The sequence below is a fragment of the Tamandua tetradactyla genome, chromosome 8 (assembly GCF_023851605.1).
Source record: "Tamandua tetradactyla isolate mTamTet1 chromosome 8, mTamTet1.pri, whole genome shotgun sequence".
Classification (NCBI taxonomy): Eukaryota; Metazoa; Chordata; class Mammalia; order Pilosa; family Myrmecophagidae; genus Tamandua; species Tamandua tetradactyla.
Window position 1 is genome coordinate 70,587,386 of NC_135334.1, and position 18,547 is coordinate 70,605,932.

The 18,547-nt window shown below is 37.0% G+C and overlaps 1 protein-coding gene across 1 annotated transcript in view; it reads right to left on the reverse strand.

The window, feature by feature from the left end:
• Nucleotides 1-474: 474 nt before the first annotated feature.
• Nucleotides 475-18,547, reverse strand: part of SPCS2 (signal peptidase complex subunit 2) — a 43,878-nt gene continuing 25,805 nt past the window's right edge. The window contains exons 4-5 of the mRNA XM_077113576.1: nt 7,556-7,686; nt 475-1,348 (exon numbers count right to left, since the gene is read on the reverse strand). Coding sequence (XP_076969691.1) covers nt 1,162-1,348; nt 7,556-7,686 — 318 coding nt within the window. The 3' untranslated portion in view covers nt 475-1,161. The remainder of the gene's footprint in view (nt 1,349-7,555; nt 7,687-18,547) is intronic.

Sequence of the window (18,547 nt, forward strand, 5' to 3'; positions counted from 1 at the left end):
GGGATATTTGGTGAGGCAAAATAAGCCAGAAACAAAAGAACAATTATTGTATAGTCTCCTTTAGAAAATGCTTGTAAGAAAATTTTTGGCTATGCTGGAAAAATATTGGAAAAGATGCAGCTGTTTTGTCTCTGCAGGAACACAAACTCTGAAGCCAGATTATTCAGGTATAATCGCAGTCCTATGACTAGCTGTGTGAAAAATTTTTCTTCCTCACCTGCAAAATGGGGTGGTAATATAATAGTAACCTACCTTCTTGATTGAACTGTTGTGAGCCTTAGTGAGCTAATACATGTAAAATACCTGGAATATCACTTGGCCCAAATATTGAGTGTTGTTATAAGCTAGGAATTCCTCAACTACAGGTTCTCAGGGGCCGGTAACCAGTAAAAGCCTAGAAACAAAAGGATCCTATAATTGTAAGACTGTTAATGTTTGCTGCTTTGTTCTTGCCATCGAGACCAATGACTCCACTTTTTCACATCTTCTTTCCTTTTATTGAAAAAAATTTTAGAAAATCACAGTTAAAGGGTACAAACAAAGAAACAGGGATATACTAGCAGAAAACAGATAATATAAAACTAAAAATGCCACTGGCATCTTTAATTGGTTAAGTGCACAAAATGTAACAGGCAGAAGGTCTGTTTAAAACAAATTAAAAAGCTGTGTTTTGTCTCCCCAAGTCAAATATATATACACCCACAAAAATGGTGTGTGAAAGAAAGTTGCCATACACAAGAAGTTGTATCCTGAATTCCTAAGGGGAACAGCTGTTGGAACAGGAATTAACACAATAAAGCCAGCAATAAATTTTAAAAACTGATTCATAAAATGCTGCATGGGACAAAGCTCTATTATATAAAGGACTGCTACTTAGGAAGGAAGAAGTCTGCATGGCTTTCAGTAAAACTGTTTTTTCCAGAACAGCAAATCAAAACAACACAATCAGCAGATCAAGGAGGCTACAGCTAGACATCAAAGTTACAACTTCTCATATCTGTGCTAGAAAAGCCTATTCAGAAAAGACTAAAATTTCAAGACAAAATGAGCATTTTTAGCAATTTTTACTTTACTTCACCCTTTTTAAGTTCTTTGTTTCTTTCCACCCCCACCCAGTAATTCGGCATCATCCTGCAGAAAGATGGTTGCTTTTAGAATGGACTATTTTATTTTCCTTTCTATGGCGAGACTGTCATGGAGCCTGGATATTTCAGGTTCATATGCATCCATGACCAGTGTCCCACTATGGTCAAAGAACTTAGCAATGGACTTGGTGAATTCGGCTTCCCGCTGCTGCTTTGTTCTTCCACTTATAAAGGTCAGCTTCAGTGTGTATTTGTCATCGAACCTAAGCATTGGGACAAAGATAAATCAAAATCCAAACAAAGTCAGAGATTCAATGAGATACAATATAGTGCCAAAGTATTTCTGAAGAACAAGACTAAATTGGGCCCTGGTGATATAGGGAACATACAGATCTGTACACAAAAAAACAAACCCAGGTGCTCCTCACTGCCTTCAGGATACTAGTTCCAATTCTTGAATGTTGACATGTCTACTTTAATTATTGTCTACTTCCTTTACCTTGTTATACACTATTAAGTCATAATTTGCATTTGCTATACTAGGGTTTTCCTAGTAGATTCTTCTCTCCTATCTTGCCTCATTAGTTCCCATTTGTGAACAGTATACTTGGGCAGAAACTTTGCTGGGAACGCCTCCCAAACCTTCCCAATCTAGGTCAGTGCCCTTCTTTTGTCTTCTACAGCATCATTAATCAATATTTAACTCAAATACTTGAGGGCCTATCATATGCCAGGTTTAATGATTTAGGCGCTCATGGCATCATTGGCCTTCCATCTTTATCAATGAAATGATCTATCTTTTGAAATAATGTTTGTGTATTTGTGTTCTTCATTACAGTAGGGGAGGGCAAGGACTACATCTTATTCTATTTGTTTTCTATTTCTAGTTTGGCACATGGCAGGCAATCAAATTTTTATAGACTGAATGAGATGGCCATTGCTTTCAAGGATGTCTCCCAATTCCAGGTTGCTCAGTACTTGAATTCTGCAGTCAATATGGCTCCAGGGATGCTAACTGCTTTAAGATATCAACTATAAAGATTCCTTAAGTTATACGTTAGGTGCCTCAAAGGTCTTTACTATCTCCACTCATTGAGGAGGATTTAATGATACCAACTTCTGGCAAGATGACATTCCTCTGCCTGTTTCTTTCTCCAAGATGAAAGGAGTCTCCTAAGCTCCTAGTTTCTGCATGTGTAAAACAGGAAAACTATCATTACTTTTCTAGACTACTACCATGATTAAAACAGTGCCTTGCATAACTGGTGCTCAGAAAACGAGAGCTCCTTAATAAACTGTTGGTCTAGATAGTAATTCCCAATCTGGCTTACCAAGACCCAAGGGTAGGCAGAATGAAGATCCTTGAACTATTTCCATTACCTCAAAAGAACTTTCTTGAGCTCAGACCAGCAGCTAACTGACTTCATGGGAACTTGGGGGTTTCTGGGTCCAATTTTATTGGCAGCTACATGGCTTTGATGACAAAATATGATCTAATAAGTTGTGACATGACACAGTTTAAGAAGTTATTCATTAATTCAACAATGTCCCTACCTACCTGTGTCAGGCAGTCTCACATGCAAAGGATATACAGCAGTGAACCCAATACACAAATCTTTGCCTTTTGGAACCCTCATTTTAGTGTGTGTGAGGAAGCAGATAATAAAAAAATATTCTTTTAAATGTGGTGGGCAGGAAAAGTCTCACTAAGAAGCAAATGTATGAGTAGAACCCTAAAGAAAGCAAGAAAACAAGCCATTTGGAAGAAGAATATCACAGGTAGAGGGAACAGCTAGTGCAAAGGCCCTGAGACAAGAACATGTTAAGAGTGTCTGAAAAATAGAAAAGAGGCTAATGTGAACACAATGAAGTAGAAAAGAATGAGAGCCACAGGAGTTGAGGGGTATGTCTGCATATGTGTGCAGAGTTCAGAGACAGATATGGATGGACTTCTAAGCAATCCTTAAGATTTTGTGTTTCTCTTTGAATGATAGGGTTTTGAGCAAAGAACTGAGTTGACCTGTTTTATGTTTTAAAAGGATCACTCTGCAGTACTAGGATTAGGCTATGGATAAGGGGAGTAGCTGCCAAAGTCCAACAGGACATTGTTAGAGTAATCCAAGTGAGAGATGATGGTAGCAAGTAGAGATGGTAAAAGTGGTCAGACTAAATATATTTAGACAGTAGGGATGAAAGGATTTGCTGACAGACTGAAGAAAGGATAGAGAAAGGAATAAAAACTGACTAGAGTTTCTGGCCTGAGCTACTGGAAGGATAGAATTGCCCTTTATTGAGATGGGGGAAAACTGCAGGAGCAGCAGATTTAGATGAGGGATAACAGAGTTAGGATCCAGACATACTAGCTTTGAGATACCTATTAGCATACAAGTAGAAATGTCCAAAAAAAAAAGATGGGAATATATTTGGAGTTTAGAAATCTAGGATGAAAATATAAATTTAGAGATCATCATATAGGCAGCATTAAAAGACTTGAAACACTAGATAAGAGTGAATATAGAGAAGAGGTTTTTAAGAAGTCCTGGTGTTATATGAAATTTAGAGAAAGGGAAGATGAATCACAGAGGAGACTAAAGAACAGATTTTAAGATAAAAAGAAAATTATAAGAGCATGATATCCTAGAAGGCTCGTTTTAAAAAAAAAAGTATTAGAAAGAGGGAGCAATCAACTGTGTCAAACACTGATGAGTGGTCAAGTAAAATGAGGAGAGAGAAATGAAGATAACAGATTCAAGAGATAATGGGAGAAGTAAAAATGGGGAGCAGAGAACTGGAATAGTGATGGGAGAATAAAGGTACAGGAAATGATTTTTTTTAAATTAGGGGAAATATCATGTTTATATGCCAGAAGGAATGATCCATAAGAGAGGGAAACTCTGAGAAAGTAAAAAGAGAGACAATCTAGTGAAAAGAAGGCAGAATATGATACATATGGGTGAGTAATGATGAGAGACCTCTAATTGCTTCTATCCTCTCAGTAACAAAAATAAGGTCATCAGCTAAAAATAAAGATGGGGAGGAGGTATGGGAGGTTGAGGATAGAGGAGAGGGTACAAAAGATCCTCTACCACAATGAGAGAGTGAATGGACTACAGAAATGCCACAGAATCTAAGCTGGGTTATGAAGTGGAACAGGGTCAGTGAAAAAGTGGTGGGCCCAATGGATTATAGATGCCATTAAGGATGAAGGACTGTTTGGACAGGAGAACTAGAGGAAGATACACTAGAAAAATAGGAAGTGATGGTCAGAGTGGGATAACTTTAGACTGAAATTATTGAAAGTAATTAGTTATTACTAGTAACAAGGTATGGGGTATGACCATGAATTAAGTACCTAAGTCACAGCTGAATACAATATAATTGGAAGAGAGGAAGTAAATTGACGGGCCAAGGAGCAGGATACTGGAATAATAATCTACTTGGATATGGAGATCACCAAGTCTTAACTAAGGAACGATATTAGAGTGTCAATGAGCTAGAATCTTCAAGGAAGAAATGGAGTGATCATGGGTCTGTATTTAACACCAACAAGTAGGAAGATATAGATGGCAAAAAGCAATGACCTACAATTCAAAATGTGGGGAGGAGTGTAAGAGAGGAGAGGTGAGGCTGGACTGAAAGCAGCAAAGCAGAGCAAAGGGGACACCTACCCCACTACCAGTACCAACGGCATGAAGACTATGAGAGAGACAACAGAAAGCACCTTAAGTCTGCAGGGGAAGTGTGTCCTCAGGAGTTAGTCAGGTTTCACTTAGAACAAGGAAGAGAAAGGATGTTCAAAGAGGTTAGGTTATAAGAAATTCTGAATTATGGATCATGCCTTGACTGAAGGCAGAAACTAATTAGGAGACCATGGTTACAGCCTAGCCCAGGTGAGTTTCGATCACTCACTCAACAAAACTTTCTGCACATCCAAGCTGTGCCAACCCCTGGACTGTGTCTAGGGGCCCAGAGGTAAATGAGATAGTTCCTGTCTTTGGACTTGGAGGTCTAGTGCATAATAAATGGTAAAGGAGATCACACTTTGGGGAGGATGACAGAGGAAAAGAAAAGCAAACAATTACAATACTGTTGTAACCAATACTGTGATGGTTTGAAATGATGTATGTACCCTAGAAAAACCATGTTTTAATCCTAATCCCATTTTATAAAGGCAGCCGTTTCTTCTACTCCCTGTTACGTATGCTTGAAACCGTAATTAAATCATCTCCCTGGAGATGTGATTTAATCAAGAGTGGTTGTTAAGCTGCATTAGCTAGAGGCATGTCTCTATCCATTTGGGTGGGTCTTGATTCGTTTCTGGAGTCCTATAAAAGAGGAAACATTTTGGAGAATGAAAGAGATTCAGAGAGCAGAGCAGAACAACACAGCCACAAGAAGCAGAGTCCATCAGCCAGCGAACTTTGGAGATGAAAAAAGAAAATGCCTCCTGGGGAGCTTCATGAAACAGGAAGCCAGGAGAGAAAGCTAGCAGATGATACTGTTTACCATGTGCCCTTCCAGATGAGAGAGAAGACTTGTGTTCACCATGTGCCTTCCACTTGAGAGAGAAACCCTGAACTTCATCGGCCTTCTTAAACCAAGGTATCTTTCCCTGGATGACTTTGATTGGACATTTTTATAGACTTGTTTTAATTGGAACATTTTCTTGGCCTTAGAATTGTAAACTAGCAACTTATTAAATTCCCCTTTTAAAAAGCCATTCCAGTTCTGGTATATTACATTCTGGCAGCTAGCAAACTAGAACAAATACTAACAGAGGTAAGCATAAAATGCTCTTGCAAATACCTAGAACTAAAGTAAAGAAGGAAAGGATTCTTAGAAGAGGTGACAAGCAGGAGTAAGATAGGTGGAAGAAAGATATTCAAGTCAAAGAGAAGAATATGTATAAAGACATAGTCAATGGGAAATCTGGAGAATTAGAGAAATTACAATTACACTGGGGTTCAGATGTTGAAAAACTTCACATGTCAAAGGAGTTTGGATTATATACTGAATGTGCTAGACAGCAACCAAATTGAAGACTTTTTGAAAAGGAGTCACACAGCTTGTGATGAGTAAGTTTGTGCAAGGGAACTGATAAGATAGTCTGTGAAACCTTTCGTTGCCATTTTCATAACATGTAAACTGGCAGTTATGGAACAAGACATGTGAATAAGGCACTATTAAACTACTAAGTAATCCTTTGTGGGGGGGGGGGTGGGTAGAGATTAGGGAAGAGCAGGGGAAAAGTTAAAGGAGGGAGGGAGAGAACATACTTTGTCTCTACAGGCACCGACAATATGACAGTTAGTAAAAAAAAATCAGGGAAATCTAATACCAGAAAGGGGTAAAACCCACTTTCTGTACCCAAATTAGAATAAAAATGAAACCAAGATATTGCTAGGGTCTAGAATTCTGAAGTGCTACTCCCATGGCCTGCTTGAGGTGTATATTTATGATGGCCGAGGCCAAAGAGCAGCTGGGAGCCCTGACAGGAGGAGGCTGCAACATTAGAATGATTAGAATGATTAACTGTCTGTTCCTCCCCTTCAGAGACATTTCTACAATTTGGCAATGAGAGAGGCTGATACTTTTATGTGTATGAATTATTGTACTTACAATCTGAGAGCCTATTATATGCTAGGAACTGTGCCATATGCTTTTGGGGTAGTGACTTCGGAGAATGAGTTTTAGCTCAGATTTGGGCTAAAATTCCTGCTCTACCATTTTTGTACTATATTACCCCAGATCAATTGATTAAACGCTTTGGATCTATTCCCTAACCTATAAAATGGTTGTTTTATTTAAAGATTTAAATGAGATAATACACTTGGCCCAATACCTACTACATGGTAGAGTATCAATAAACGTTCAATATTATTATAACTGGTATGTCTCATCTTCCCAATTTTTGACCCAACTAATTCTGAGATAGTTTGCATGATTTGCCAAAGGTCACACAATTAGGAGACTAGCTGGAAAGATTTTTTGTGTCAGCTATAAAGTTATACTTAACAGTTGCTCAGAAAAAGACTGAACAGTGCTTCCCTGAGTAGCCCAGCCCATTGCTTTAGAGATCCAAATGGATTCAGAGTTCATCAGGATCACAGAAGAAATAAAGGCTAACAGGGTTCTTCATGAATAACTAACCTCGTACATTTGGCCATATGGTCCTGAGCTCTAATTGGCTGAGTTAATTGGCCAAATGGAAAAAGAATCGTTCATTCTTCATTCTTCCACCAAAGCACTTTTTCTCATAGTTCATCCTCAAAGCATTTCTGTGATAATGAATTTTTGAAGTACAGCACTAGGAAAACCTTCTAGATTATTCATACCCTTTTCTTCATATTACATAACTAGCATCATGATCTTCACAGAGTAGGCATACAAATAGTCTGTTGCTGATAATGACTCAATACCCCAGGGAAAATTCAACACCAGGATTTAAGAATCTGTGAGGATGGTCATACCTTTTGAGACTGGAGGAGAGTTGCCAAACATCATCAGGATCCATTCCTGTAGGATCTTTTCTATGGGCCACGAGAAAAATGCTCTTCTCCTTATACGAGGTATAAATGGTCAGGATCCCCATCATCACAAAATATGTTCAATATTAAGTTAAGGGGAAAATACACACACATAAACAAAAAAAAAGTACCACAAATTGACAAACAAGGGCTACTAAAAGAGTCATAATGGATGGGCCATGGTGGCTCAGCAGGCTGAGTTCTTGCCTGCCATGCCGGAGACCCGGGCTCGATTCCCGGTGCCTGCCCGTGAAGAAAAAAAAAAGTGTCACAATGATACTTCTAAAGACTTTCTTGTTCAAAAACACTAAAAATTAAGCTACTTCGTTTTCATCTTTTGTTTATATATCAAAAAAAAAAGCAAGGATCTCTCTGGTTAATTTTCCAAAGCAAATATCAAAGAGGGAGAAAGGAATAAGCAAAGACAAACAGCAGCTCTCATTTTTGTTCACAGGCAACATGTATAAAAAGACCAGTTAGTCAAGACTTCATTTTAATTGTGCCTATTTCTCTATTAAAAACTAATAATTATAGTGGACTTGATCATGCTTAACTGATTTCCAAAGTCATTAGAAGAGAAGTGACTTAAAACAGTTTTACTATAAGAACAGTTACATAGTATGTATGCATACATTCTCAGTTTTTGACAATATTAACAGCTACCATATTTGAATACTTACTTTGTGTCAGAAATTGGCATAATGATTTTTGTTCAATGGGTCATTTAAATTTTATGAAAGGAAGAGACAGGAAAAATATAGTACAAAGTGAATGGACTTTGGCGTGAGGTATCCTATATTTGAACCTTTGGTTTTAATCAGTATAACACTGACAAATTATACTCGCCTTCCCCAAGTTTTAGTATCTTCACTTCTAAAATGGGCATAATACAAATTTTCTAGAATTGTCATGAAGTTTATTTAGAGGTGATAATATATATTATACTGCATCTAACATACAGAAGACATTTATAATGGTAATCATTACTATTATATATAAAACTGAAATTATAAAAAGATCTCCTTTTCTTTTGTTTTAAACAAGTATGACCAAACAAATGAAGTACATAAAGGTAACTCTCTTGGGAGGCCATAAATATGCAATAATGTTGCTGTTATTGTACAAACTTCTATGGAACTCCTCTGGAATCTGCCTCAAGAACCTATGGCAAAGCTCGATAGAAGCTTTGTGTGGATTCCTCAGCAGAAACAATGGCAGCAAGAAGGCAGTGGAATGATATATTTAAGATTCAGAAAGAGAAAAACTGCTAACCAAGATTTTATTTTGCATGGGCAGGTACCAGGAATCGAACCCAGGTCTCTGACATGGCAGGCAAGAACTCTGCCACTGAGCCACCAACTCACCACCCTAAGCAAGAATTTTATACCCAGAAAAATGAGGAGGAGATAGAGAGATCTGCAGAAGAGTACAGAAATGAAGACTATCAGTCAAGATAAAAAGAGAAAAAAATTTAGATATAACTATAAAACTCAAAGGACAAAATGGAAGAAGAAAGCACTGCCTCTACAGTAATGATACTAAATGTTAATGGATTAAACTCCTGAATCATAAGACACAGACTGGTAGAAGGGATGAAAAAACAGGACACATCTATGCTATCTACAGGAGACTCACTTTAGACCCAAGGACAAAAATAGCTTGAAAGTGAAAGGTTGAGAAAAGATATGGATCATTTAAACAACAACCAGAAAAGAGCAGGAGTCGTTATACTAATATACAACAAATTAGTCTTCAAATGTAAAACAATTAAAAGAGACAAAGAAGGACACTATGTATTAATACAAGGAACAATTCAAGAAGACATAACAATTATAAATATTTAGGCACTGAGCCAGAGTGCTCCAAAATACATGAGGCAAACACTGACAATACCAAAGGGAGAAGTAGACATCTCTACCATAATAGTTGGAGACTTCATTTCCAGGCTCTCGTCAATGGATAGACCATCTGGACAGAGAATCAATAAGGAAACAGACATTTTGAAGAATACAATAAATGAATTAGACTTAACAGACATTTACAGAACATTAAATCCCACAACAGTAGGATATACATTTTTCTCAAGTGCTCATGGACCATTCTCAAGGATAGACCATATGCTAGGTCACAAAGAAAGTCTTAATAAATTTGAAAAGACTGAAATTACACAAAACACTTCCTCAGATCACAATGGAATGAAGCTGGAAATCAATAAAAGGCAGAGGGACAGAAACTTCACAAGTATATGGAGGCTTAGCAACACACTCATAAGCAACCAGCGGGTCAAGGAACAAATTACAAGAGAAATTAGTAAATATCTTGAGGCAAATGAAAATGAAAACACAACATATCAAAATGCATGGGATGTAGCAAAGGCAGTGCTGAGAGGGAAACTTATTACCTTAAGTGCCTATATTAAAAAAGGAATGCAAAAATCGAGAAATTAAATGTTCACTTGGACGTAGAGAAAGGACAGCAAACTAACTCCAAAACAATCGAGAAAATCAACAAAACCAGAAGTTGGTTCTTTGAGAAAAAAATCTGATGGACTCTTAGCTAGCTGACCAAAAGAGAGAGAGAGAGGATGTAAATTAATCAGAAATGGAAGAGGGGATATAACCACTGACACTGCAGAAACAAAGGAGATAATGAAAGGACACACTATGTGCAACTATATGCCAATAAACTAGACAACACAGATGAAAAGGACAACTTCCTAGAAAGGCATGAACAATCAACACTAACTTGAGAAGAAATGGACAGGCTCAATAAACCAATCACAAGTAAAGAGATTAAATCAGTTATCAAGAAGCTCCAAAAACAGAAAAGTCCAGGACCAGATGGCCTCACACATGAATTCTACCAAGCATTCAAGAAAGAATTAGTATCAATTCTGCTTAAACTCTTCAAAAAATTTGAAGAGGAGGAAAAGCCACCTAACTCATTCTATGAAGCCAACATTACTCTAATACCAAAGCGAGATGAAGATATTAAAAGAAAAGAAAATTACAGACCATTCTCTTCAATGAATATAGATGCAAAAATCCTAAACAAAATACTTGCAAATCAAATCCAGCAGTACATTAAAAGAATTATGCACCATGACTAAGTAGGATTCATCCAGGTATGCTAGGGTGGTTCAATAAGAAAATCAATTAATGTAATACATTATATCAATAAATCTAAGCAGAAAAACCACATGATCATCTCGATTGATGCAGAAAAGGCATGTGACAAAATTCAACATCCTTTCTTGTTGAAAACACTTCAAAGGATAGGAATAAAAGGGAACTTCCTCAACATGATAAAGGAAATATATGAAAAAACCACAACTAACATCACCTTCAATGGTGAAAGACCGAAAGCTTTCCCTCTAAGATCAGGAACAAGACAAAGATGCCCACTGTTACCACTGTTACTCAACACTGTGCTGGAGTTCTAGCCAGAGCAATTAGACAAGAAAAAAAGTAAAAGATATCCAAACTGGAAAGGAAGAAGTAAAACTCTTACTGTTTTCAGATCACATGATACTGTATGTTGAAAATCCTGAAAAATCTACAGCAAAGCTACTATAGCTAATAAATGAGTACAGCAAAGTGGCAGGGTAAATATCAGTACTGTTTCTATATAGCAGTGAACAATCTGAGGGGGAAATAAAGGAAAAAAATTCCATTTACAATTGCAACCGAAATAAAGAAATATTTAGGAATAAATTTAACTAAGGATACAAAAGAAAACTTATACTCAGAAAACTACAAAAATTGTTAAAAGAAATCATGGAAAATCTAAATAAATGGAAGGGTGTACCGTGTTCATGGACTAGAATAAAAGACTAACTATACTTAAGATGTCAGTTCTATCCAAATTGATTTATAGATTCAATACAATACCAATTAAAATTCCAACAACTTGACCTACAGAAACAGAAAAACCAAAATTATTCAGAAGGGCAGGGTGCCCCAAATAGCTAAACAATATCTTAAGGAAAATGAAGTGGGAGGTCTCATACTACCTGACTTGAAAGCATATTACAAGCTACAGTGGCCAAAATGGGGGAAAAAAAAAAAAAAAACACCAAAACAAACCATCATGGTACTGGCACACAGTTATACTAACCAATAAAATTGAATTGAGTGTTCAGAAATAGACCCTTTCACCTATGGACAGTTGATATTTGATAAGGTGGTCCAGCCAACCCAACTAGGACAGAGCAGCCTCTTCAACAAATGGTGTTTGGAGAGCTGGATATCCATAAGCAAAAGAATGAAAGAAGATCTACATCTCAAATCTTATACAGCAATAAACTCAAAATGGATCAAAGACCTAAACATCAGAGTGAAGACCATAAAACTTTTAGAAGAAATTGTAGGGAAATAATGTACTTATGATAGGAGATGGTTTCCTTGATCTAATACCCAAAGCACAAGCACTGAAAAAAGAAATAGATAAATGGGATCTCCTCAAAATTAAATACTTTTGTGCATCAAAAAAAAACTTTGTCAGGAAAGTAAAAAGGCAGAACATATGCAATGGGCCCCCTTCGGGGAATGGTGAAAGCGGGGAGAAATTAAACTTCCCCAAGTTGAATTCTTGATATTCTCACAAGCAGGGTGGACAATCAAAGCTATAGGCTGAGCCCTCAGTCTTGGGGTTTGTTCATATGAAACTTAACCCCCCAAAGGATAGGTCAAGTCTACTTAAAATTTAGGCCTAAGAGTCACCCCCAAGAGAGCCTCTTTTGTTGCTCAGATGTGGCCTCTCTCTCCAGCCAACATGATGAGCAGTCTCACCACCCTACCCCTCTCTGTGTGGGACATGACTCCCAGGGGTGTGGACCTTCCTGGCAACGTGGGACAGAGATCCTGGAATGAGCTGAGACTCAGCATCAAAGGACTGAGAAAAACCCTAGAATGAGCTGAGAATTAACATCAAGGGATTGAGAGAACCTTCTTTGATCAAAGGGGGAAGAGTGAAATGAGACTAAGTGTCAATGGCTGAGAGATTCCAAACAGAGTCGAGAGGTTATTCTGGAGGTTATTCTTATGCATTAAGTAGATATCACCTTGTTGTTCAAGATGTAGTGGAGAGGCTGGAGGAACCGCCTGAAAATGTAGAGCTGTGTTCCAGTAGCCATGTTTCTTGATGATGATTGAACAATGATATAGCTTTCACAATGAGACTCTGTGAATGTGAAAACCTTGTGTCGATGCTCCTTTTAGCTACTATATCAACAGAAGAGTCGAACATATGGAATAAAAATAAATAATAGGGGGAACAAATATTAAAATAAATTCAGTTTGAAATGCTAATGGTAAATGAAAGCGAGGGGTAAGTGGTATGGTATGTATAATCTTTTTTTTCTCTATTATCATTTTATTTCTTTTTCTAAATTGATGCAAATGTTCTAAGAAATGATGAATATGCAACTATGTGATGATATTAAGAATTAGATTGTATATGTAGAATGGAATGATATCTTAATGTTTTGTTTGTTAATTTTTGTTTAATTAATAAAAAAAGTTTAAAAAAAAGGAAAGAAAAAAAAACATATGCAATGGGAGACAATATTTGGAAACCACATATAAGGGTTTAATATCCAAAATATGCAAAGAAATTCTTCAACTCAACAACAAAAAGACAAAGAACCCAATTTAAAAAATGGTCAAAAGACACGAACAACCTTCTCAGAACTGGAAATACAAATGGTTTAAAGGCACATGAAAAGATACTCAAACTTCTCTGGCTATTAGCGAAATGCAAATCAAAACCACAATGAACTATCACCTCACACCCACTATAATGGCAGTTTGGCAGTTCCTCAGGAAGCCAAGTATACAGTTGCCATATGATTCAGCAATCCCATTACCAGGTATATACTCAGAGGAACTGAAGGTAAGGACACAAACAGATACCTGTACACCAATGTTTATAGCAGCGTTTTTATGACTGCCAAGAAATGGAAACAACCCAAATGTCCATCAATAGACAAGTGGCTAAACAAGTTGTGGCATATACATACAATGGCATACAACACAGTTATAAAACAGAATTAAGTCATGAGTGAAATTAAGCAGAAAGAAAAAGATAAACACTATATGGCCTCACTAATATGAACTAATATTAATGGGTGAACTTTGAGAGTTAAAGTTAACAGAGGTTATCAGGAGACAGAAAAGGGGTAACTAACGACTGGGCATTTGGTGCTAAAGGAATACATATTATGCAACAGGATTGACTGTAAAAATTCAGAAATTGATAGCATAATACCATCTGATGGAAGCAAAATAATGTAAGTACACTGAATGAAGCTTAATGTGAGTATGGTTGAGGGAGAAGGGCTGGGGGCACATAAGAAACCAGAAGGAAAGGTAGAAGATAAAGACTGAAGGCAGTATAAGTTAGGAATGCCTAGAGTAGACAATGATGGTGATTAAATGTACAAACATAAAGACGTTTTTGCAGGAGGGAGAACAAATGAATGTGAACAATCCAAGGGGTAGAAAATGTACAGTATACAGGAAAAGGTACAATCAATGCAAGCTAGAGTCTATAGGGTCAACAGTAACACTGTAACTTGCTTCCACTGAATGCAACAAAGGCATTATGCCAAAACTAATGTCAACAAGTGGGGGGGGGCATGGGAGAGGTATATGGATTCTTTGTGGAAGAAAAGGGAATATCTTCATTTAGAATATGGTGGTGAAGGTATGACTATTTACGTAGGTTGGATTGCATGATGTGGGAATAAAATTGTTTAAAAATGAACAGAGAAAAACAAGTGCTAGAGAAAATGTGGAAAAACAGATATACCTATTCACTGTTGTTAGGGAAGCTGAGAGGTAAAGCTCCTCCAGAGGGCAATGTGGTAGTTCCACAAAAGGCTAGGGATGGGGTTGCCAAGTGATCCTGCAACCCCATCGCTAGGTACATACCTGGAGGAAATGAGAGAACGAATATTTGCACACTGGTGTTTATAGAGGCAGTGTTTGTGATTCTTAATGGATAAAGGTGGCCTAAGGGTATAATGAGGAATGGAAGGGGGAACTGTGGTGTTTATATACATTGGATTACTGAACCACTGTAAGAAGGAATGAAGTTGTGAGCCATGCAACTAGGTGAATGAACCTTGAGAACAGTATGGTGAATGAAATGTTAGAAACAAAAAGACGAATATTATGCTTCACTCATGGATTTAGCTGTAAAATACAAACTCAGAGTATTGAAGTTGAGAGCATGGGTTATCACATTGGAGCATACTGTAAAGGTTCTTAAACTGTAAGCTCTTGCAGCAGTCACATATATATAGGAGTTGTAACTTATTTATAAATTCTGAGATACTGAGCTGTTTTTATATAATGTGGTCATTCCTAAAACTTCGGTATATATATATGCGACACCTGAGACTCAGTTAGCGCTCTGAAGCTATCAAAGTCAGCAGTATGCCATTCAAGAACAGTTAAAAAAGCTCAAAAAGTGATCAGACTTTTTCTAGAGATACAAATGAAGCTGATCTGGATAGGACTAAGGTAAATCAGAATATTGGGTAAAGGATAATATGGCCCACATTTTCAAGCTTCAAACTCTGTGAGACCAAAGGGAGAGATGTTTATTTGGTGCAAAATTCATATTATCTAACTTAACTTGTATGGTAAGTTTACTTGAACACCATAATTACATGGAATCTTGAATAGGGCATGAGATCTTGTGATTTGTACAGGTTAGTGTGATATTCTGATGTATTCCAGAGAAATCTGGACAGAGAATTAAAAAGTATTTGCAAAGTCCCCTTCGAAGACTGGAGAGAAAGGAGGAAATATCCAACTTTCCCATTTAGAATTCCTGATATTCTTGTAAGCAGTGGGGACAACCAATTCGATAGGCTGAGGCCTCAATCTTGGGGCTCATACCTATGAAGCTTATTCCTGCAAAGGAGAAGCTAAGCCTATGATAATTATGTATAAAATCACCCCCAGAGAACCTCTTTTGTTGCTCAAGTGTAGCCTCTCTATTTCAACTTGGCAGATGAACTCACTGCCTTCCCCCCTACGTGAGACATAACTCCCATGGGTATAAATCTCTCTGGCAAAGTGGGACCTGACTCTCAAGGATGAGCTGGGACCTGGCGTCATGGGACTGAGAAAGCTTTTTTGATGAAAAGGGGGAAGAGAGAAATGAGACAAAATAAAGTCTCAGTGGTGATGGGTTTCAAACAGAGTTAAGAGGTTTTCCTGGTGGTTATTCTTATGCATTATATAGATGTTCCTTTCTGGTTTATGGTGTACTGGAGTGGTTAGAGGGAAGTACCTGAAATTGTTAAACTGTGTTCCAGAAGCCTTGATTCTTGAAGAAGACTATGTAACTATAGCTTTTACAATGTGACTGTGTGATTGTGAGAACCTTGTGTCTGATGCTCCTTATATCCAGGGTATGGACAGATGAGTAAAAAAAAAAAGTAAGGATAATAGATAAATAAATAAGAAGGGGAATATAGGGCAAAAATTAGGTAGATTGAAATACTGTGGGTCAATGAGAGGGAGGAGTAAGGGGTATGGAATGTATGAGTTCTTTCTTTTTCTTTTTTTCTGGAGTGATGTGAATGTTCTAAAAATGAGCATGGTGAAGAATACACAACTATGTGATGATATTGTGAGCCATTGGTTGTATAATATGATTGGACTGTATGTGCGTGGATATTTCTCAATAAAAATATTTAAAGAAAATAAAACAAAAAAGAACCTATGGCAGCCTCTATTTCAACCATACCCCTGGCAGGCCGAGAATTAAAGGCTCCACACCACCAGTGGGGACCTTGTAGGGAGCTGTGGGGGCTGACAAATGCCACCTGCTGGGCAGGATAGGAAAAGCACAGAAAAGTCAGAATATCTGCCAGGTTTCATCCTCAGGGAAATCTGATAGTGATTACACTCTCATTCTGAAATCTGCGCCTGCTTTGTCTGGGAAAATCTGATTGGGGTCAATCATATTTGGGGAGACATTCCTCAAAAAGGTTCCATACAGGCAGGGCAAGAATAAAAAAACACGAGACAAAAAATTCTGACAGTTCAGCAGAAGCTATGCTAGAGGACTAGAATAAGCTGAACTGAATGGCAAAGAACAGATAGAAAACAAAGCCAACCAACAAGTAAACTCTAAGAAAAAGAATGAAAACTACTTCCAAAGCAAACTAATCAAGGAAATCAGACGCCTAGACACCAGCAAAAAATTACAAGTCATACTAGGAAAAACAAAGATAGAATGCTGAATGAAATAAACCAGACACAAAAGGATAGACACTGTATGACTCTACTTTTATGACCATGGCAAAGGTAAAATCAGAGGCTTATAATACAGAATATAGGGGATTTAGAGATACATAGAATCTAGAGATGAGTGTACAGTTAGATAATGAGGTTGAAGTCAAACATAAGGGCTGAAATCATTATATTGGCATTTCTTTTGGTCTCCAGTATCTCAGAGCAGCTAAAGTAAAAATTTCTAAAAAAAATTCTTCTAGAATTGTAGAACTGCAACCCATACCAAACTCTGAAATCTGTTCTCCAAGTAATTGCTATGCTGTGCTTTGAAATTTGTTGCTTTTTTGGACATGTTATTTTTCACACAAAAAAAAGTCTATTGTGATGATAAAAAAAAATATTTATTCCTTCTAGCCACCAATGTTTTGGAGCAGCTACAAGGAAAACTCTGACATGACGGTATGGAAACCCATAACAAATTCTGGGATGTGTCCTGTAACTACTTATTGAAGAGTGCTTTGAAGACTATTGCTTTTTATATATGGTATACAATTAAAAAAAAGTTAAAAGCAAAAAAAAAAAAAAAGGAAGTACAGTGCAGGTACAAGGCAAGGCAGTCATGAAATAGCAGTACGGGCTATTAAGAATGAGGTAGATGCACATCTGATATTCAGAATATATTATGAAATCCTATAACTCAACAAGAAGATAAACAACTCCATTAAAAAATAGGCACAAGACTTGAATAGACATTTTCCCAAAGTTATACAAACAGCCAAAAAACAATGAAAAGATGCTCAACTTCATCAGCTATTTAGGGAAATGCAAATCAAAGCCACAATGAGATACCATTTTATATCCACTAAAATGGCTACAAGTAAGAAAAAATTACAAGTGTTGGAGAGGACATGGAGAAAAAGAATACTGTTCACTGTAGGTGGGAATATAAAATGGTGCAGCCACTGAGGAAAACATTTTGACAATTCCTCAGAAAGTTAAATACAGAATTACCATATGATCCAGCAATCCCATTTCTAGATATACACCCAAAAGAACTAAAAGCAGGAACTCAAATGGATATCTGTACCGTTCATAGCAGCATTATTCACAATTGTCAAAGATGGAAACAATTCAAGTGTCCACCAACTGATGAATGGATAAACAAAATGTGGGTATACATACAATGGAATATTATTTAGCTGTAAAAAGGAATGAAGTTCTGATACATGTGACAAAATGGGGTTACTTCAAAGACATCATACTGAGTGAAATGAGTCAAACAGAAAAGGACAAATATTGTATGATCTCATTGATATGAAATAATTACAATAAGCAATTTTCTTAGTGTCAGAAACTAGAATAAAAGTTACCAGGGGCCAGGTGGGGGTAGGGAATAGGGAGCTAATGCTTAAATTGTACAGAGTTTGTATTTGGGGTGATGGAAAAGTTTTGCTAATGGATGGAGATGATGATAACACAAGACTGTGAATGTATTTAACACCTCTAGATTATGTATTTGAATGTGGTTAAAAAAGAGTAATTTTACGTCACATATGTTACTACAATAAATTAAAACCAACCAACCAACCAACCATGGGACTATATAACACAGTGAATCTTAATGTAAACCATAGACTATAGTTAACAGCACAATTATAATAACGTTCTTCCATTAATTGTA